Genomic DNA, 22,750 nt, shown 5'->3' on the forward strand with positions numbered 1-22,750 from the left:
CATGATTATATATGGTCTATTATAGTTTTGAAAATTAGAAGAAGTTTTCCTGTTACAATTAATGTCATTAAAGGGCTAGTTAATTGAAATATCATAATTAAAGATTTTAGATATACCTGTTTTGTATTTGAGATCTGCTAATACGTAAAACAGGGGTTTAACTGTAGCAAATTTAGTTGACCAACTTAAAAAGTCTTTGACCATATTTTTTTATTTAACTTTTATGTCTTTTGGTCTCTGGTGGAGGGTTTTCTCATTAGCAATCATACAACATATTTTGTTTCTTTTACATAAACCTACGAATACCTAAAAAAACACCAGGTGGAAATATCTCTGAAATATTTCGATAAGTCTGGTATGAACTTGAAGGTATATTTGTCTTTGCATATTTCGACAGACGATATACCTAATTAGTGCATATCAAAATGGACCTTGTGTCAGAATTTGAAAGAAAAAATCAACCGGCGATACTTTTGTTAATCGTCAAAATTTTCTTTGAATAACTTCGCCTTCTTCATTTTGTTCCCTAGAAACATAAATTCACAAACTTGCAAAAATCGAAGCATCGACAATCGATCAGACTGCACTATATGGGACTGGTAATCATGTTAATGTTCTGAATCAGCAGTGTTAGTACCACAATGGGCACCATGGCATGTGTTTATACGGAATAATTTTAATTAAACTTATTGAGGAAAACGAACTCATCAGGGCAAATTTAAAAGTCGGGAACAACTCGTCTTTTAACATATTTGTGAAAACCTGTGTTTAACTCAGACCAGTATTTGTTTATTTATCTAATTAACCTAGTAAAAAGATTATACTAATATGTTCATAAGTTTATGTACAGAAACGAAATAGCTGTATTTGGCAAAACATTTAGGATTTTTTTGTCCCAAATGCTCTATAATTTCGTACTTTATTTGGCCTTTTTATCATTTTTTTTATTCGAGCTTCCCTGATGAGTCTTTAGTAGACGAAACGCGCGTCTGTCATTAATATAAAATTTCAATCCTGGTATCTAGGATGAGTTTATCTCAATATCGAGCAAGACAAAGCCAATTTAACAAGAGAAAATTCGGCCATTAATCCTTTTTCATAGTTAGTGACTTTTTCATAATTTATCTATTCCTATCGTAATGTGGGTTTGAATGATTTACTTTTTCATTATTCATGATTATTTAAGAAATAATTCCTTCATGTCATGCTCTATGCTCATTTTAACATGGGTAGGCATTATATTTGTCGATATTTTACACTGAGCGTTAGCGAGGTGTAAAATGTGGTCAAATATAATGCCTACTCATGTTAAAATGAGCATAGAGCATGACATGAAGGAATTATTTCGATTCTAATAGGACAAATACATCATTTTTATCATGTTTATAGGTCGAAGCGTACGAAAATATCGTAAAAATGTTTGGCTTTTCCTGTTTCCTCCTTGATGAGTATATGCATTATATTTCATATTTGATAAGTTTAAAAACTACGAGCAGGGTAAATATATGTTGTTTTATAAAAATATATGATAAAAGTTTATTTTCGCTGCTTAAATGTATATATTTAAAAGGATAACGATGAGAATAATGTTAATATACACAGTAAGTTCATGCCGCGGCATGTGTCAAACATATTTTTTGTGCTCATTAGAACACGGCTTTGTTTACAAAGCGTAATAAGGACGTCATATTAGAATGAATTATACAAAATGAAAAACTGAAGTGTTGTTAGACTATGAAAATCATCACTCAATCAAATACTCTCATTTTAATAACTAGAAATTTCTTGTTTCGTCACAATTTGTTTTATTCAAATTGAATATTCCTTCACTGTACGATTACACGTTAAAGATTTGAAGTTACAAATATGACATAAATGAGAGTATCCTCACCGTTAACCTACACAAGTGTAGATTGTGCAAAGTATATATAGATGTTTTTATCTTATTCAATTCCGACCAATATCAGATTTGATTGAAAAGTTAATTAAAAATAGATTACGGTACAAAACTAATTTATTCTTTTTCCGACTTCAGTGATCAAGACGAAAAAGCAACAAAAAAAAGATTGCAGAATACTATAGATCTATAGATGTTTAATATATATTCATAGGAAATACATTCTTCTGTTCACTGGAAATAAACATTTTTATGTGATAAACAGAATTAACACTTGTTTTTATAATCTTTGATTTTTTTACGACAATATCAACGATGAATTCAGTTTCGACGGACTTTACATTCCATTGAGAGGACAATATGACTGCAACAATATTAATAGAAAAATGAATAAGCCAATATAGGACTAAAATATTTAGAATACTAGTATCGCAATATTTAAATTAGATTCTTATGCTGCAATAAGGAGTGGCTACTACAATTAGTTGTATGTAATAAAGACAAAGGCGGATTATGGAGAACTGAGACCTAATAAGTATGCATCGCTATAAGTCGCACTTCATAAGAGAAAAATCAATTCAATCACTTCTAAGTTACTGCCCCGGCAAAGGTTAACAGCTTCTATATTTAGTTTATAAATCCTTTCTGATATATATATTCTATCTATGGAGTTTATTAAAATAATCTGACTACCCGATTTGTCTTTTCATGGCAACGTACCGTTTCATTTCGTATACCAATAATTCAATTATATAAATCGTACACTTTCATGTATGTTTTACACTGGTACGTTTACTGTCCAGTGGAAAATTCCTTATTTCAACTCGACTATAGCAACAATCTATCATCAAAATAATGGATTCACGTATAATAATATTTAATTGTGTAAGATGATGTGATAAATGCCATAATTTCATCAAACGGAGTCAGTGTTGACAACAAATCATCCATTGATTTCTCATCAGCAGCGTAATGATATAAAATCTCCGACATCCATCGACACTTTACCTTAAGGAAATTATATGACTGATCTATAGTGATCTATCGTAAGGAGTCTATATCACTATACCTTCGATATTTTCTTGATTGACCGATTGATTTTCAATAAAGTTTACGTAACCTTTCATCCATTTGGGGGCGCTATATGTCGTCAGTGTCAGAGATTGTAAACTGTGATTTCTCGAAATAATGAACGGTTTTAGACTCAGATCACAGTCTCTGTGCAATTTCAAAAGGAGGCGTCCCAGTAATTTTAGACTTGAGACACTAAGCCGATCGACATGGTCCAAAGAGGACTATTTTAGACGACGCGCTTCAAGGTAAAGTAATTTGTATTTTTTTCCTGGGAATACTATGTTTTGTGTATTTAGCAAATTCCTTTTATTATGGTTTACTCATTCGAAATGTTTTAAATGAAAATTATATATTTGCCTTTATGTTTGATTCTGCTGTCAGATTTTTTTATTTAAAGAAGATCCGCTGGTATCATCTCCCAAATAACATACCTTATACGTTGTATTGCATATATGATGTGGTGAAACTCACTGATTGTAATATCGGGAAGTTATAATAATCGCTATACACAGAATATATCCCTTGAAAATTATCGTATTTTATTTGTTTTGTTTTTTATGTTTACCCCTAAATCCATTTAAGAATTTACATAATACAGTTTATAACGGACAGTTTTGATATGTATAATGTACCCTTTACATGTACTAATGGTACGTAAATCAGTTTTATAACAAAAATGACGTGTAAATAAATGTGGAGTATTATATATAAAAAAAATTAGATAAATCAATGTAGGGATGAGGATCGAGAGACAATGGTTATTACTCTAAAGTCAATTCGATTTATATGAAAAGAGATATTCAGCTATTTGAACAAAAGGTGAAAGTATAATCCCATGTAAACAGCAACCCATCAACAGAATACCAGGTTTTATTTCCACTAGTCTAGGAAATTCGTATTTCAACAGAGACTATCATAATCCTGACATCGACAACGAACTCTTAAAGTCTTAAAATAAGAGCAATCAACACTACGCCTCAGGGTTTTGTAATATATATATATCCCTGGATTCAAACCCCCTTTCTAAAGTACTTTTTTCTAACCTTTAAAGTCGTGCCTAACACTACAGGGAGACAACTCTTTAAAATCAGCGGAACGTTTTAAATTTGTTGGGTTGTTAAGAGAGCTTCTCAATGATAAAGATTAGTGTTTGTCAAACTGCTATATAACCAGTGTAATTTTTCTCTTAAAATGATTGGTTCAAATTTTTTGAAATTTGTATATTTTGTCAAAAAGGTCAAAGTAAATACTTTGTCAAACTTTTATGAAAATTAAACAAGCCAAATTGATTTTAGTGAGTGTTAGGTACCACATTAATAAATGCTTACGACTTTCAGTGTGACCTGTCTGGTCTGATTCTTTCGAGTTACTACCGGTAGATACCTGTTTAATTAGATTTTTTTTAAAAGTGCTGCTAATGACGTATTCGACACATACCTGCGTAAAATGCATAATCATAAAATAAGTATTACATATATTATTTTATTGTTGTAAATCGAGTTCCGTTTAGATATTTTTTAATTAGCTGTCAATACAGTAATGTTTAGTAGCTTGCAGAAAATTTAATATGTTGTTGATGTGCACATGTAAAACTACTTAATTCATGGCTGCCTGTTTAAACATTACTGAATTTACCACAATGTATAAGTATGAAGACTGGAAATGTTTCAAAAATTTATTGTTACGTATTTGAAGAGCTGTTTAGGATACGCTGACCGTGGTTTTCTAGTGTTACCCAGTATACTTAATTGGTACTCAATAAGGTCTTCTTCGATGAACAGTTGAACACTTTGTGAACCGAACGATTGAAGTTTTTGATTGTATATTATATATGGTTATGATGAAAATAGTTTACATGACTTTTTTCATAGTTGTCGTTTATGATTGAAAGAATCCCCACTGTTTTGATAACAAAATGAAATAAACAAGTAACTAGTACTAACATTACTGTTAGGGATATAAAAATAAAATTAAGAATGGAAAAGGGGAATGTGTCAAAGAGATAACAACCCGACCAAATAAAAAAAAACAACAAAAGAAGGTCACCAACAGGTCTTCAATGTAGCGATATATTCCCGCACCCGGAGGCGTCCTTCAGCTGGCCCCTAAACAAATATATACTAGTTCAGTGATAATGATCGCCATACTAATTTCCAAACTGTACACAAGAAACTAAAGTTAAAATAAAACAAGACTAACAAAGGCCAGAGGCTCCTGACTTGGGAAAGACGCAAAAAAGCGGCGGGGTTAAACATGTTTGTGAGATCTCAACCCTCCCCCTATACCTCTAACCAATGTAGCATGGAAAAGTTCATACACGTTAACAAAAAAACACTAATAAAAACAAAACAAATTCAAACAAACAAAATTACCCTTCTTCTTTTGCTGGAGTGCACTATTAAACCAGGTCTCTTCCAGTTACCTTTAAAAATATATATACTGGATGCACTGGAAGATTATGAACTTTGCATGTTGAAACAACTATCGTCAATACATTGTTATAAAACTGTTCCAAAACAAGTGTCATCTGGGTAATAAACATCTGGAAATTTAAATTATTTTACAAATATGGATCACATGTAGTTCTTATTCGAGAAAATCGACCAGCATTGTAACGACTTTGACCTTTCCATGGTACAAGATTCATTATTCTTAAACAAAACAAGAGAAAATAAATGAAATAATACTCCCAAAGGTATCTTTAGATTTCGCTACAGCAATGTATTTAAAGTGATATTCCAATATGAGTATCATTAAGATGCCCATGACTCTAATGCTTTTCTAAAGCCAACAGTATTTTGTCAACAAGTTAGAAATAAATTAATTCAGTGTTGTAAAGATCTCTCATAATTACGACATTAATACTTAATTTTCTTTCTTTCAGTTCCCCGGCGTCCGATTTAACATTTCGACGTGATGTTTTCAGCAGACGACAGTATGGGTCTGTTGAACTGGTGAGTTTTATTTTATGTTTTTCGTCATTGTTTATAATCTGCACATCAATCGCAACGAAACTAATTTCATACAAAAACAACTTAAACAATTGATTGATTGCTTGTTTAATAAGCTTCAATTATCTCGTCCCCTCAACAGCGATATAAATGAAAGTAAGTATTGAAACGTACAACGATAAACACACTAAGCAAGCCAAGGTTATAAGCACCCTTAACTATAGATAACTTTAGAAATAGCCAACATTGTTATAGATGGTATCCCATATATTTAATATGTTTCGCACATATCATTTTGTATAAAGACGTATTTTTGTAAACAACTGCCATGCGTCTTACATATGTTGAGTGTTTTAATGTTGTTACTCCATCTTCCTTAACGTTTGAAAATTGAATATGAAGCTACTTTAAAAATACAATATCAGAAAATAAAGATTGAAATATAAACAGCAATGTAGGAATCGAGTTTAAAGACATTAAGAGCAACGTATTGTTTCATAGTTTTCTTTAAATTAAGCAAGTACCTTAAATACACACAGTACCCTCTCCACTTCATATTCTACTGGTAATTTAGAACCTACGTTTTTCAGTTTTAATTATGTCATTATATATTTTATTTTTACAATATGATTTTTTTTTGGGGGGAAAAGGGGGGGGGGGGGGGAGAAAGTAAAATCATTCATGTTGATCTAAATCTGAGTCTGATATATATACATCACGCAAAACACATTCATAATTGATTTTGATTGTTGTTGTTGAAAAAGTACTGGTGTTAGACAGTATAGTTATGGTAGTGGTTAAAGAGGTGTATATATTGACAAATAAATTACTTATATTGTCGGTATCTAAGTAGCATCTTATCTTTACATAGTATCTTTTATTGATTCACCTGTTTCTTTTGAAATATGTAGTCTAAATGGTGATGGCAAATCGTTTATAATCTCTGTTTAATTTATTCATAACTTGTATTGACTTGGGATGAATTAGAGCTTATATATAGTTACCCTTTGTTGAATACAGCAAATTTCCACTTAACTGTTTCTCTCTCATAAAGTGATGGATTATCACACTCCAATATAACGTCAAAGTACCCAAATTACACCGAGTACCCCAAATTGCTCATTTTTAGCAAAAAAAAGAAGCAAAATTTCTCACACGGATTTTTTTAGGGACTAAACAGTTTATATTTTTATGATTGGACATTATGCACGTCTTTCACTATAGATTATTGTATGTAAATACACACAAACTTTCACAGTATTTATCAACAGCTGAAGTTTCCCAAGTAGAACCTATACATACCTGACTATGCGACGTCGAAAAAAGTCAGAGCAAATTAAGTATGTAACAAGCATCCATTTAAAAAAACAATTTGATAGTAAGAAGGAGCTAATGTCAAATAGTTTTATATTTGAAGAAATAAAAAAAATCATCTGTAATGTGATTATTCATCTATAGATCGGAAAGAAGAAAACGAATATAAGATTGTAACAAAAACTGTTTATTTTATTCGTTATCAAATACCAACTTTTTAGACAGTACATTTGCACCAAGAGATAAATGCTACTCAATCAGATACCTTGGAACACTATTTAACAGCTTATATATCAACCTCATTGTATATCAAGTATATTGAATTATCGCGGTCACATGATTTAGTCTTTGAAACAGACCCTTCACGCTAAAACTTCATTTTTCATACTATGTGGTACAATATATTGCCACAGTAAAACTATTATAGATCAGAAAATAAAACCGAACATAAACAAGCCGTGATTGTTGAAATTGTGTTTTTCAACAATTTTTTTTTTATTTGAATGTAAAAAAGATAATTTAACATGACAACCTTGCTGTAAAAATATTAATCTTTCTAAAGAAGATATAAACAGAAGATTTAATTGACAGTAAAAACAAAGAGATTATCCATAAAAAATTAATATTGAAATACCTAGTTTCATTTTGGGTTAATAGTTTTTCATTTTGCTTTAATACGTTTTTAACTTTCAAATGTGTTGGCCCCGAGTATCCATGAAGAGACATTTATAGTCGTAATATGCGTCTTGTTGTGCAAAAATCTAGATATTGTTGATGCTAGGATATACGCACCATATTGAAACCGATGATAAGGCATGCACATACACAAATAGTTTTTACAATCTAAACTGTATTAAAGACAAAAATAGGGTCGCGACCTTTAAACAAAAAGCGCTTAATTCTATTTCATTTATATTTTATCTTTCATGTGTTCGCCTATCATCATTCCACATGACGATATATCCAGAAAAACGCTTAGAGCGCGTGAAATTTATTGAGTAGTGTTTTTGTTTATTAAATAATGTTCCCGAAAAAAAAGGATATAACGTTATGCCGCGATGAGCGATTTTTATTTTAAGTATTACTGTTGGTTTAAAAACCACCTAAATTTGGGATATAAATGATGAAATATCATAGAGAAAACAACCATAGAGCAGAAATCAGTCTAAGGGTGTTAAATGCAGCTAGAAAAATTCCGTACCGCAGCTGGCGCAAAAAAAACATGTGTAATAGTTCAGTGAAAATGAACGTCATACTTAACTCAGAAACATATAAATGAACTAAATTTTTTTAAACAACTATACAAGACTAACAAAGATAACAGACTCCAGTTTTATGACAAGCACCAAGCACAAAAATGCGAAGAAGATAAACATGAGATCTCATGACTCCTCCTTTAACTTTTGCCAGTGTAGAATAAGGACACACACAGCAAAAAGCACAGTAAAATAAAGGCAACAGTATTATACCGCTGTTCAAAACTCATAAATCTATGGACAAAAAAATAAATCGGGATAACAAACTTACTGAGGGAAACGCATTAAATATAATAGAACAACGACACAACATTAAAATGTAACACACACAGAAACGGACTAAGCATTAGACACAATCCGATGAGAATAACAAATATAACATCAAAACCAAATACATGAATTTGGGATAGAAAAGTACCGTGCCACGTCTTATACATGTTATAGTAATGTGAATTCATTTTACTAAAAGAGAGTTTTAAGGAAATCCAAGTTTAATAACAGAATAGGTAACAAAAATTTTAAGTAAAGTGACAATGATGCATAAATTAACAAAGGACTACTAGAAGTTACTAACATGCCAGCTCCAGACCTCAATTAAAATGATTAATATGTATTTCTTCATCATATGAAAATCAAGCACAATTCCTCCCGTTAAGGGTATAATACAAATCATCATAACATATATGAGAAGAACAAACCCCGTATCATGACAAAAACTTGTTTTAGAGTAAACGTGTTTATATCCGATGCAAAGAACCCTACGAGTCAATCAATATTAATACCAAAATATGCCATTCTTAGTGACCTGACAACAGTATATTCCTTCTGAATAAGTCTATTTAAAGGTTTGTTTAGCTTTTGAGGTGCATGTCGATGTTTTTGGGTTTTGTAAAGGATATTATCATGAAGTATTGAATGTGACATACCTTAACGTATATGATGTCTGCATGTTGATTCATATTTACAAATGATGTCCTTGTACTGATGAAAGAATTTAGTAAATGTTTTGACTAGTTTGTGTTATCCAAAACCTGGTGCAATAGCTATTCAGTAGAGCATACATAGATTTCTTTCGTTAAAATCAAGATCGTTGTTACATACGTATGCGAATCAAATAAGATGAGATATAAAAACACCATAAGATAGTCTCAAGGGAAAAATAAATAGCTAACAATAGGAAAAGAAAAATCATCTTTTTACATAATCTTTGGTATTCAACTATTTGTTAAATATATTGATATAATGATCCAGTAAATGGGGCAGTGTTTGTTGTTATCATAATAAATAATTAGAACTATTTAAAGTCAGTTCGGAAGGATAAATCTTTTTAGTATGCAAACTGAAGTCATTATATATAATAGATCAAATAATATACTTACAATTAATGTTATGATAATTAACTAATTATGATTCATTGTAATTTTTAAAACTTTGGATTGATTCCAGGAGTTGTACTCAATACATAATCTAGTCATTATGGTTTGGTTCACGATATAATTACTTTGATTTGGTATTTACTCTTTTTAAGAAGAAGACTTAATATTGTTTGGTTATAAATATAGGCAACAGTGAGTAACACAGATTTTCGATTAAAACACTTATCAAATTGGCAACAATAAACCGGAAAGAATCCCATCAACTCCAAAAGATACAAGGACCGTTTATGTCGGTAGGGTAATCGTCTGATCTGCTGCTGTTATTTGTAATCGACCCGACATGCGGATCAACAAAAAGAGTAAATGACATTATTAAGGATGTTTGCTCCTCTATTTTTTGAATTTTTCCCAGAGTTTCGGAATCCTCTGTTTTTATCCATGTATTAACATCAAAACATTTTGCCCACTAACCTCCCACTTTTCTTTTCATATTTTATTACATACAGTTTTAAAAGCCATGTTTCAAAATCTTATGAAATCTTTGTTATTTTTTTCCTTGTTTTTTTTCAACAAAAAGGTGCCAATGTTAAATGAAGAAAATTCTAGAGAGAATTATTTCCCGCCCAATTTTCAATGGTTTATATATCGAAAAAAAGCACACGGACACACCATTTTTTTCCTTTTTTTTAGTTTCTTTATTTATGAACTATCAATTTATTAAAGACTTTTATAAATCTTGTTATTTTTAAACAGAGTAGCGAATATCCTTAAGACTGTTGTTTTCGGGTGTCGCTAATGACATGTTTTACTATAGGCTATCACATTTTCAGAAAAAAAGTTTTTAAATTCTGATAGACCATATTAGCAAAATGTTCAGCATCATACAATTGAGAATGGAAATAGGGAATGTGTCAAAGAGACAACAACCGGACCATAGAACAGACAACAGTAGAAGGTCATTCACAGGTCTTCAATGCAGCGAGAAATATCTGCATCCGTACTCAATCTATTTACTAGGTGCATATCAATCTAAAAAACCATTTTCGGATAATTGTAAACGGGTACGATATAAAATTGTATAAATGCCTATTGACCTACTTATTAAACGATTTACCAACTTTTGGCCAAATTCGCACCAAATAAAGGACATACAAAAGAGAAGTGTCATCTGTTCTTCAATCAGTATAATACAATTGTATTACTGTTCTCGCATGCACTACATACATGTTAACTCTGTCACAGTTTACACCTGTCCATTATATCATTTATCTATCTTTATCTTTATCAAATAAATGACAATGGCTGCAGGTCTATTGTGAAATGTTCCAACGGTTTTCACGTATATATAAAAGTAAAAAGACAAAAAAACTGAAAAGGAAATTCAAGTCATTTATCAAATGGCAAAATCAAAAGCTCAAACACATCAAACAATCGGAAAACAGCTATCATATTTATGACTTGGTACAGGCATTTCCATCTGTTGATAATGATGGATAAAACAAATAATGATATTTGAATTGTTATTCGAATATTTCGTTTACTTTGTACTTTTATTTACATGATTTAGTACGAAACCGTTCCGTGAAAAAATGGTCAATTCATTGTTTTGACTTTCTAAACAAGAAATATTAGAACTGTTATATTTTGCGTTGCCATAAAAGCACGAGCTTTGGCTAGCCGCAAATGGCAGTTTGTTATCTTATAGTTCGTTTCTGTGTGTGTTGGATTGTCGTTTTTGTTTTTTTGTTGCACTTCAGTGTTTCTGTTGTTTCGTTGTTTTTCGCTTTTAGTTGATGTGTTGACCTCAGTTTTAGGTTGTAACCCGGATTTGTTTTCTCTCAATCGATTTGTGACTTTCGAACAGCGGTATTTTACTGTTGCCTTTATCTACTATAGGAATATCTGGCTAGTGCCACTCAATCGTTCATTGTAACATTTCTCTATAAAATTTCGTTGTAGACTCTTACTAATATTATGAAGCAGACCATATGTACACTATCTGCTGAAGACAAATCGTTGCAATATTATTATTACTGATTTCAAAACAACTTTACCTTTATTGTACTTTAATACAACGACGAAATTGATCTTGGTACAACTTAAAATTGTGGTCTAGTAGTTCCAGGACTTTGAGACCATATTAAGTCATTAGTTAATACCGCACGCATCAAATATATATTGTTCTAGAAAGAACTCGTTATTTGACCGAACATGACTTTATTTAGTTTTTTAATACAGTAGATGATTATTCTGTGTTTGCAAACCAGATGCTATTGATGCAGTAATTGTTACATGACACGATAATACAGCACGTTGATTATGTTTAAACCATTAACCCTCTTTACAAAATACTTCCACATGGAGCAGTAAGGAAACTTAATATGAAGGCAACGACAGTCATATACGAACTTAAAGCTTATCGTCTGGATATAACGGAAATTATAAGTGGTACAAATACTTGTAACTGCCTTTCTTTGTAGGAAATGATGACTTGAAATGACTTACAAAACGAACAGGTTTTTATCAATGTTTTAATACATGTGTAGTAAATGATCACAAATTTGTCCCAGTAACATGCAAAACCACCAACATGGAAAATTCAAAAAGGAAAGTGCTTAATCGAACTTAAAAATCAAAAAGCTAACACAAATCAAACGAATGGATAACAACTGTCATATTCCTGACTTGGTACAGGCATTTTTTATTTAGAAAATGTTAGATTAAATCTAGTTTTAAAACTATTTAAACCTCTCACTTGTATGACAGTTACATAAAATTCTGCTATTCCTGCCATTTCCAATCAGTTATTTACTTTCCATTTCCCATCAGAAAGTTTGCAACTAGAAGAACAATTTGGATCACCTGAGTTCATTTTCGAATTGAATGGGGTTTATTTAATTCTATATTTAGATGCTAGAAAGCTGTGCGAACAGACGGCGCCTCCAAATAATAAAGAATTGTTCTCCCTATACCCTATACCCTCTAAGCAACAATGCAAACTTCCAGTTATCTTTTATCGAAAAAAAACGATATTTGTTTACTTACAAAAATTACATAGCTGACGATTCATAAAACCATTAAACAAACACTTTTCGAAATAGCAAAGTTTACCATATATCTGTAATTGGCCATCTCAGAACATAATGGGCAATAAAGTTTCACATGACAATAAAGTCACGTCATTGGTTGAATATCCATTGTAGGGTCATTTCAACCGATCACGTCGTGTTGCATTATACTTTTGAAAATATTACACAGAATGCATTAATTTAAATTTGGTTCACACTCTGTTATCAGTATAATGGAATAATTTCAATTGTTATAAAAGCAACAACAGCATCATACTTTTATTAGTATATCAAATATGATTGTTATACAAGTGAGATGTTTAACTAGCTATAAAACCAGGTTTAATCCACCATTTTCTTCTTAAGGACAATCCTGTTTTAATTCAGGAACATGACAGTAGATATCCATTTGTTTGAAGTGTAAGAGTTTTTGATTGTGCAATTTGCTAAAGGGATTTTCAGGTTTGCATTTTTCTTGAAGTTCGATATCTGCGTTATTTTAGTTTTTCCTAAATGAAGAATTGAGCCATCCTCACAAAGGACAACAATTAATAAATTCAGGATGTATCATTATATTCTAAAATTCTGTTGGAAAGATTGTTCACTATTTCCGTTTGTTTCAAAAATACCAAACTATTACATAATAGATAATTCTGAATATGAAACTTGAAAACTCTGTTAAATTAGTCTAGACAGGTCAAGTACAAGTAAAGCATGTACCTGATTGCCTGAAATATAAATAAACGGGGAAGTAGTTAGATAAGCCACAGTGAGGAAACAACCCAAAATCATATTAGACACTTACCAGTCATATTTTGCATGTGAGTGTGTGGGCTTAGGCATGATTTTAACAAAGTGGTTGATTCTAAATCGAGTAAAAAAAAAACGTTTCAAAAGGAAATCGGAATAGGTAAAATTCAAACGTGCATTTAATAAAAACCGCTCTTGATTGCCGTATATACAAAAATTGTTTGTCCCTAAACCCGGAACACAAAAGATGCTTGGTCGGCGTACTATGGATCTGTAGTTTCCCCCTAATACTGCATGATTTGGTGTTGAAAAAAATGGAGCCTTGTCTATGAATGTCTTATTTCATAAAAGTTTGTTAATTATAGAATTTGATGCTATTGACAGATATAATAGTTATGTTTAGTTTTGATTTAAACGTTTTATTTACAGTCACTGGATAATGTTAAGATACCAAATGAGTACAATTAACAATGTGCTTTAAAATGTATTAGTTATAAATTTTCAGGTTAAACTTTTGTTTTGATTATAGTTGCTACTTATATCAACAGAATGTTGTACACAGCTACTTTTGCATAGGTACTATTTCTGTACCAAAAATCTGTAGTACTGAAAATCTACTTGTAATGTTCAGTACTTTTTTGTTACTTCAAAATTATTGTAATATTTAGGTACCTGTATTTTACAGTACTTGAATTGTACTTGAAACTTTAAGTACTACATATTTTAGGTTACTTCGTAACATTTTTAGCATTTTGAAAGTATGTCAAAATCAAATCTCTTTAAATTATGATTTTCAAACCTGGAATATTGTGATCGCCTTTGGTATTATTTCTGTAACAAAATGTTAAGTACAAATCAAGTAATGTAAAATACAGGTACGCAAATAGTACAATAATTTGAAAGTAAAGAAATAGTACCAAATATCAAAAGTAAATTTGCAGTACTACAAATTTTAAGTGCAGAAATAGTACCTATGCAAAAGTAGCAGTGCAAAATAAATGTTATGGGTCAAGTAAAATGCCTAATGAGTCAATGTATTGCAAGAAAATAGAAGTTTTCCTCATAGAAAAAAACAAAAAAACAAAGAAATTGGTAGATTTAACATTGGTTAATAAATAGCTTAACCTCTCACTTGTATAACATTTGTGTTAAATGCAACTACATTGACAACACAACATGACATAATAGTTAAAAATGCCAAAAACAGAAAAACAGTAGTCAACATATTTTACAATCTTAACCATTATGAAAACTCACTAATATGTCAACAAATAAAATAAAAATGCATCACTAGTCCTATTATTTCAGAATTAAGGGGTTTATTAATGCAAATAAACACAAGCTTCCTTAGCATACAAGCACACAAGCTATACAAGCATATAGGCAAAACAAAAACAAGAATACAAAAAAGTTGATGATTATGACTTTACCCAATATTAAAATAAGACGGTCGTCTATCCCAAATTCATGTATTTGAATTGGTTTTGATGTTATATTTGTTATTCTCGTGGGATTTTGTCTGATGCTTGGTCCGTTTCTGTGTGTGTTACATTTCAATGTTGTGTCGTTGTTCTCCTTTTATATTTAATGCGTTTCCCTTGGTTTTAGTTTGTTACCACGATTTTGTTTTTGTCCATGGATATATGAGTTTTGAACAGCGGTATACATGTACTACTGTTGCCTGTATTTACCCAATATGTATGAGGAGATATGATAATATAAAGCTTAGCAGGAAATTGATAGAATATATTGTGTATTCAAAGAAAATAATCTATATGTGATCCTTTCAACATGTCATCACCATTATGTCAAGTTGCTTTCGGGTAGTTTGCTCACAACGAGCAATGTCAAAACATTGAAAATCACTAGTCTGAAGAGTGAATTGGAACAGTTTCAGTTTGACGTGACGTAACGAATATCTCATGGTAAATTGAATCCATCTATCTTTACGTAGAGATCATATTGGTCTATAGAGTGTAAAGTTGCAAAACATGGACTTAACAATTACTGCATACGATGAAATTTGTCGACGCAAATCCCCTTCCTCCAATCTTTTTTAACGGATCCCAATTAGATGGAAATAACTTATAACATGGATTAATGTGAAAATTCATAAATGCGTTATGCATGTGTCGTATGGTAATTTAGTTATAAGAAAACTGGGTAGCATGTAGCATTGTGCTTTATTAAAACTCGAATTTTATACCAATTTATCAAACCTGAGCAGACCAAGTTATGTGGTGAAAATCTAATGAATCAAATGATTTTAATGCTTTAATCACTGTTATGAAAATTTAAGGCATGTTTACTGTTTATTTATTTCTTCAATTAAATGTAACGAAATAGTTTAATCGTGTACTTCCTCATTTTGTTGTGATTCCTTAATAATTACTTGGCTCTGATTTGTTAAAACTAACAACAGTGGTATCATATGTTACTATCCGATAATAAACTTTTCTACACTATATCAAATTTTTCTATTTTTCATTCCAATAACTCCTACAATTTATAACAACGGACATTCCATGGGAATTTTCTCGTTATATATAAAATATTAGTTTGTTCGTCTTATTCATTTGAGATTACGAAAAGCCTGAAGCAATTAGAATATCCCCCGCATAATTTGTCAACAGGATCTCCATTTGCTAAGATAAAGTGTTTGTTGACATTATCTGTAAACCGAACTCAATGTTTTCAACAGTGAAAATTGACCATTACACTGTAAGACATATAGTGATTTATATAATTTTACTGTCCATCTAACCTTCAGCATTGTCTGTAATCCGATAGAAAAGATGTATGACTCATTCCATTAAAAGGACTTTATATCTGTTTTTAAGCTTATATATACTATGATGTCACAAGCTATTTCATCTTCTTATTCTATGTTTTTTTTATAACCATCAATTCTGTCAACTTATCATCTAATAATCCCATAAGTTAACGACGAAAATCCAAAAGGTACAGTTCCTTTGTTTTCGTTTTTGATTATAAAACTATTGTGTTTTTTTGTAATTGCCTTATGAATTCTAATGACATACAACATTTACATTTCATTAAGCGGCGTCATATACATAGATGCACGCACAATTTAATATGGATTTTTCTTTAAGCACGCTATTCGAAAAAATGCGTAGGATCACATTTCAAATTATTCCTTTAACATGAAATTTTGAAATGATAAAAGAATTAGTAAGGGAATTATGATCACCGTGTATTACGCATTAAATTTGTGGTCACTGTGTATTACGTTTTAGAATAATAATTTCTGTTTATCCCACATTAAAATTGAGGTCACTGTGATGCCAGCTTCCGTAAACACGACACGTGTTGTTAAAATGTTCTTCACGTGGTACATTGGCGTAAAATATTTCGATGACAAAAAGAATTTCTCATTCTACATTTTGTCATGTTAGGGATTTTTTATATCTGCCTTTGCGATATGGACTAATTTCAATGTCGAAAAGTGATTTCCATATTTTTATAGAATTTTGTCTATTGTTCCTTTGTTTTCCTCTTATAGTTTGAAGTGTTTCCCTCTGTTTAAGTTCGCAACCCGAATTTGTTTTCTCTCAATCAATTTTATGGATTTTCATCACGGATATACTACTGTTGCCATATTTTTATATCTAATTGAATATTGAACTTTTATTTAATATGCTGGTAACTGTATATCTCGCTATGTGTTTTGGGTTTTGTTCATTGTTAAAGGCCGTTCTGTGACCTATAATTAATAACTTTTACGTTATTTGGTCAGCCGAAAAAGATTGTCTTATTGAAAATGAAACCACATGTTGTTTTTTCAAATTGAATAATAAACTCAATTTCATTTAGTTTAAAATTTTAATACACTATTATACATTTTTTAGTACTACAGTTCAGCAGTACACCAATACCTTTATGCAACCAACATTTTTATATTTTTAAGTTGAGCTTAAAATGACTTGTGCGTAACAAATGCAATGAAAAAAAACATAAGAATTAGGTTGCTGTAGAAAATATATAAATCTCTTTTCATCTTCGGAGAGAACTAGGCTTACTTTATCTTTGAAATTTGCATGCAAATATAGAAAATTAAGTATTTTATAAGAACACTGTAGAGATTTGTATATCGTGAACAATGGGTTACGGACATTATATTTACTTGGTTGATTATAGGTAACTACACGACTTTCCTTTTTTAGAAAATGTCTTAGATTCCTGTTGATTCGTTTAAAAATCTTAATGAAGAAAGAAATAAACTATCAACAGGCTAGAGGGAATCGATTTCATCAGGTTGTTTCTTTATATAGAAGTCGTTTATGTTTTATTCATTTTTGTTTTATGCAGTGTTTTGATTTAGAAGGTTGATAAAAGCTTTGAATTGAATAAAATCTATTAATACAAAAATATACTAATTAGTAGCAGATAACATTTCTAATTCCAGTCTGTTGTCGTCAAATTTTGTTCTGTTAATGTTCTTTGATAAACTAGAAGTTACGAATATGGTAAAATAATCTTTTTGTGCAGTATCTATTTCGTTTCATAATCATGCAGCTAACTGTAAGTCTAAACGTATTACTATCAGTAAACAAAAAAAGAAGACAAAAAGTACAAATTGAAGAATATTGAGTACCAACATCCCTAAAAAGTTTTGCCAAATACAGCTATTGTAATATTTTCATGAGACTCAAACGCCAAAGTATTTCAAAAAATCATATGAGTTTCCTTCTTTAAGTATCCACGACACAGCCATTTGTCTTAAAACTAAGAAAACTTGAATTCAATTAACTTCAACAACGTTTCGCTAGCTTAGATATCATCTGGGAAATAGTCCTATTGCCTAGCGATAAAACAAATTAAAATATTTTGAAGCTTAAAATAAGGCAATTTGAATGTAAAGGATGGTCAGGGTCTTTACTTAGCGTTACAAAATTCAACAGGAGAAGACAGGGCAATATGGCTTCTTGAACTAAAAACTCCAATATTTTGTTTGGAAAACAACTGACGAGAAATACATTTTGAATTGCACATCAGGTACATCAAATTATTTTAGGTATCAGGACATTTTGTTTTAATTGGATTGCAGAAAATCAGAAGTCTTTTGCTCTCCAAATCATGAATGAAATCAAATATAATTAGCTTAATACCACAGTCTAACAATCTCTTCTCTACATAACAGGTTAATAGGCACTTTTAGATGTACAATACGGCGCAAATTTCTTAATTTAACAACAGCCAAAAACGGTGGGCCGATAAAAAAGAAATGAAGAAAAATAACCATTAGAAAAATCGGATTACATTAACGGTACCAGTGTTATGCCTCATATAATAATACAACTAGGAGAACACTAGAAGATCGACTTCGGTCGTTTGAAATTAGTCTGTTTATTCACGTGTAAATATTTTGCATTTGCGTTCTAATTACGTGCATCAGCTAAATTACCAAAAACAATAGCTCCTTTGCAAACATGTAAAATATATGCATAGAATATATTTGTTAGAACATGCGGCTACTAATTGAAGTTTGATGTAAATAAATGTTTAAATTTACATTTGTTCTTTGTTTTCAAATAAAGCATATTGTTGTTTTTATAATTTATACTTGTAAATTTTCATGAGAATGTTTGTTGTAGTCGATTCACATCTCGGAGTTAAATATTCAAATGCAGATCCAGGCTTTAAAAAAGGTACAGGGCCAAAACTAAGCAACGTTTGAAGTACGAGATGTAAAAAGTCAATGAATTAACTATAATGTTGTCCCATTTATGTCGCCTCTGAGTTTTTGAAAACCTTATCTTGTTGACATGTAACAGTATAATATCCAATCAGAGAACTGCATAACATATTGCATTTTTTATGGTCCTACTGTAACATTTTGTGATGTAATATTACAAATTTATGCATTTGAATATGACATCTGTTAAAATGTATATCTGAGGATATGTGAGAATAAATGAGTAATAATGATAATCAACAGATACTCGAAATCTGTTTTCAACATTTTTGTTTGTCCTAACTTTACTTTATTTATATGAGTACACGAAGACATTATCTCATTACACCAGACACACTATTTTTTTCTATGCATTCTGTTTTGTCCTACATTAACTTTTTTCTGAGACGATATATCACTTAGTCTATACATTTCTATATGCCATTTAAAAAAGTGGCAATATACGAATATAATGAGACATTATTTCAATATCACCAGAAAATCTTTCTCAATATTTTGTTTTGTCCTATTTTGATAAAACGACAATACTATATACATTTGTATATGCCATCTTTTAGAAGTAAATATCGTTCATTTTAAGCTTTTGTATTTGTTGTAGCACAGATCAATGTGATTTGGCATTTCTATAAAGTTCAAAATAGATTGAGTGCTATATGTTTTTTTAGTCTTTTTAATAATTTTGTGTGTTCCCTCATAGTTATTATAAGTGGTTGAATTTTGACAGTATTTATATAATGTGTTGTATTTATTTTGTCAGTTATATTCTGAGGATGGAGAGGGAACGAACACAGCAGGAAGATTCCGAGTAGAAACTGGTGAACATGATGGCGATGAGGTAAGTCCATCTGTTATACAGGTACTCTAGAAGAACGTCTTCACAATTAGAAATAAACATATGTATAGTAGGAACAAGATATTGAGAACATGTTTAAGAGAGAATCATTATTTTAATACGTGTTGATAGCCAACATCAACTAAAAAAAATATAATCAAAGATGCCAAATGTGTAAGACGCGCCTTTCGACAACAAAAGACTTCTAAAGACTCATAAGTGAAACTATTCCGAGTGGAAACTAAACTTAAAATGAGTGACACGCACAAGACGTATGAAACATACTGACAGATTTAGAAACAAATCAGGAACTTAAAATGTAAGCCTTTTTTTTTATTATACTGGTGAAAAAAAATTGTTCAAAATATGATATATGTTATCGAAGTTTTATGTTGTGCCCCTACATATGATTGTTACAAGATTTAGATTTTAACGGGTTTAGTTTTCGCCATACTTGACCAGTATACACAGTTTTTGTTTTGAACAAAACTGATGACAAAAAAAAGATATACGTCAATCAAACAGCAACCCAATAGCAATATAAGCCAAAGATTCTTGAAAGTCAAAACACGATTTTTTGTTTTTCTACTGTAAAAGGCTGCTGTACAAAGTCAGGGATATGGCATTTGTTTCACATTATTGCAGTTGGTTGATAGCGTTTCATTTTGTCAATTTCTAATGGGCTTCCTTGGGATACCAGCTGTATACCCCGAGTAAAACTTAAAAAATCGTGCACATATTTTGATAAACACTTTGACAGCATGTGCTTATAATGGAAAAAAAGCTTGTTCCATAAAAAATCATTTGATAGCTATGTTATTTTGAATAGTCAAATCCCACCAGAATAGACCTCATTGTTTTTAAAACCAATCTGAAAGGTTATGCTCTCAATAGTAACAATGGCATTCATCTTCTTGTTTCATTTATATTAATTGGTCTGCCTTAGGCTATTATACGCTGATAGTCTTTGAATGATAGTATTATGTGGGTGTTCTATTAAACAAAACACGTTTTGCGACCTATTCAAGTATTTTCTCAATGGTTAAGAGACATTTAGAGAAAAATAACCATTGAATTTAGATAAATTTCTTATATAATGTAACTGATTCTTCAAAAATAGCGAATTCTCAAGGTCAACCATTATTTGGTAAAATCAACTTATAATAAGAATTACTTAATATGTGCTAGAAAAACTGACAGCATTACAATACTATAGAAAAACCTGTGGGTTTACTAGAAAAATACGACAACATTTTGAATGACAGAATGTAATCAATCTACGTGTATTTATTCAATCTTAGGAATATATATATAGAGGGCATAAATGAAAAAACATAGAACGAGTCCCTCATTTTCCTGTGACCACCTGTTTCAAACAACGCCGGATTTAGTACTGGCTTTACAGTTCGAAATTATTTTTAAAATAACCGTTTAAATTACAGGTTTTCATCGATTCGGGGAGATGTATAAGTACGTTGCCACGTTCAATTATTTTACCTCATTATACAAAACTTATTTTTTCAATCACTATTAGACTGCTATTCGTTTGGAATGCTTTAATATGTAGTTTCCGTTGTAATTGCCCTACCGTTGTCTAATTTATACCATCCTGGATCGGTAAGGACATTTTTGATTATTTTGATTATTTTGTTTGAGGACTGCCCTCAATGCAGTTATTACATCTCAACTGTCACATCCTTTGGAAATCTAAAGTTGTGCCATTTCACATCGTAAATAACTATTTTTATTTTTGGCATATTTCTGTAGTCTTTGCGGTGTGTTTGGAAATTTTAAAATTGTTCCAGCGTCCGCTTAAATTGTATAAATCAAGATTTTGATAGAGTCTCAATTTGAATTGACATGATTCATTTGACATCGTGCTATTATTGAAGAAGGATATCTGTTATCCGAAATATCTAATATTTGCATATTTTATAGTTATTTTATGGTGATGTTGTACCCTTTTTGACTTGTTATATATATATATATATATATTGATTGCAATATATCTGCTTGGAAGAATTAGCATATATACTTATTCCATGTCTAAAACCATGCCAGTTTCTTGCCGAGAACTAACATAAAACGTCATTCACTCATTCACTGAAATTTGACACTGATATAGTTTTATATCTTAAAATATATCACAAATATTTTGACATGTCAGAATTTCAAAAATACTTTAGAATTTGGAGAACTTCACTTTCATGAATACATTCAATGTGCAAGTAGACGCGACGGAAATTTATAGCTATAATAGGAGGTTCTATTTAGTTATCAAAAGTACCAGGATTATAATTTTATACACCAGACGCGCGTTTCGTCTACATAAGACTCATCAGTGACGCTCAGATCGAAATAGTTAAAAAGCCCAATAAATACAAAGTTGAAGAGCATTGAGGATCCAAAATTCCAAAAAGTGGTGCCAAATACGGCTAAGGTAATCTACTCCTGGGGTAAGAAAATCCTTAGTTTTTCGAAAAAATCAAAGTTTTGTAAACAGAAAAATTATAAAA

The 22,750-nt window shown here is 30.8% G+C and overlaps 1 protein-coding gene across 4 annotated transcripts in view; it reads left to right on the plus strand.

Annotated features, from left to right (window-relative positions):
- Nucleotides 1-22,750, plus strand: part of LOC134708204 (GTPase-activating Rap/Ran-GAP domain-like protein 3) — a 200,198-nt gene that overhangs the window by 144,493 nt on the left and 32,955 nt on the right. For 3 of the 4 annotated variants that reach the window (XM_063568557.1, XM_063568556.1, XM_063568558.1), the window contains exons 2-3: nucleotides 5,856-5,925; nucleotides 20,160-20,237. In XM_063568557.1, coding sequence (XP_063424627.1) covers nucleotides 5,856-5,925; nucleotides 20,160-20,237 — 148 coding nt within the window. Of the gene's footprint in view, nucleotides 1-2,964; nucleotides 3,217-5,855; nucleotides 5,926-20,159; nucleotides 20,238-22,750 lie in introns of those variants that run through there. The other variant, XM_063568559.1, reaches the window with a different exon arrangement.

This window comes from Mytilus trossulus, chromosome 2, assembly GCF_036588685.1.
Source record: "Mytilus trossulus isolate FHL-02 chromosome 2, PNRI_Mtr1.1.1.hap1, whole genome shotgun sequence".
NCBI classification, from domain to species: Eukaryota; Metazoa; Mollusca; class Bivalvia; order Mytilida; family Mytilidae; genus Mytilus; species Mytilus trossulus.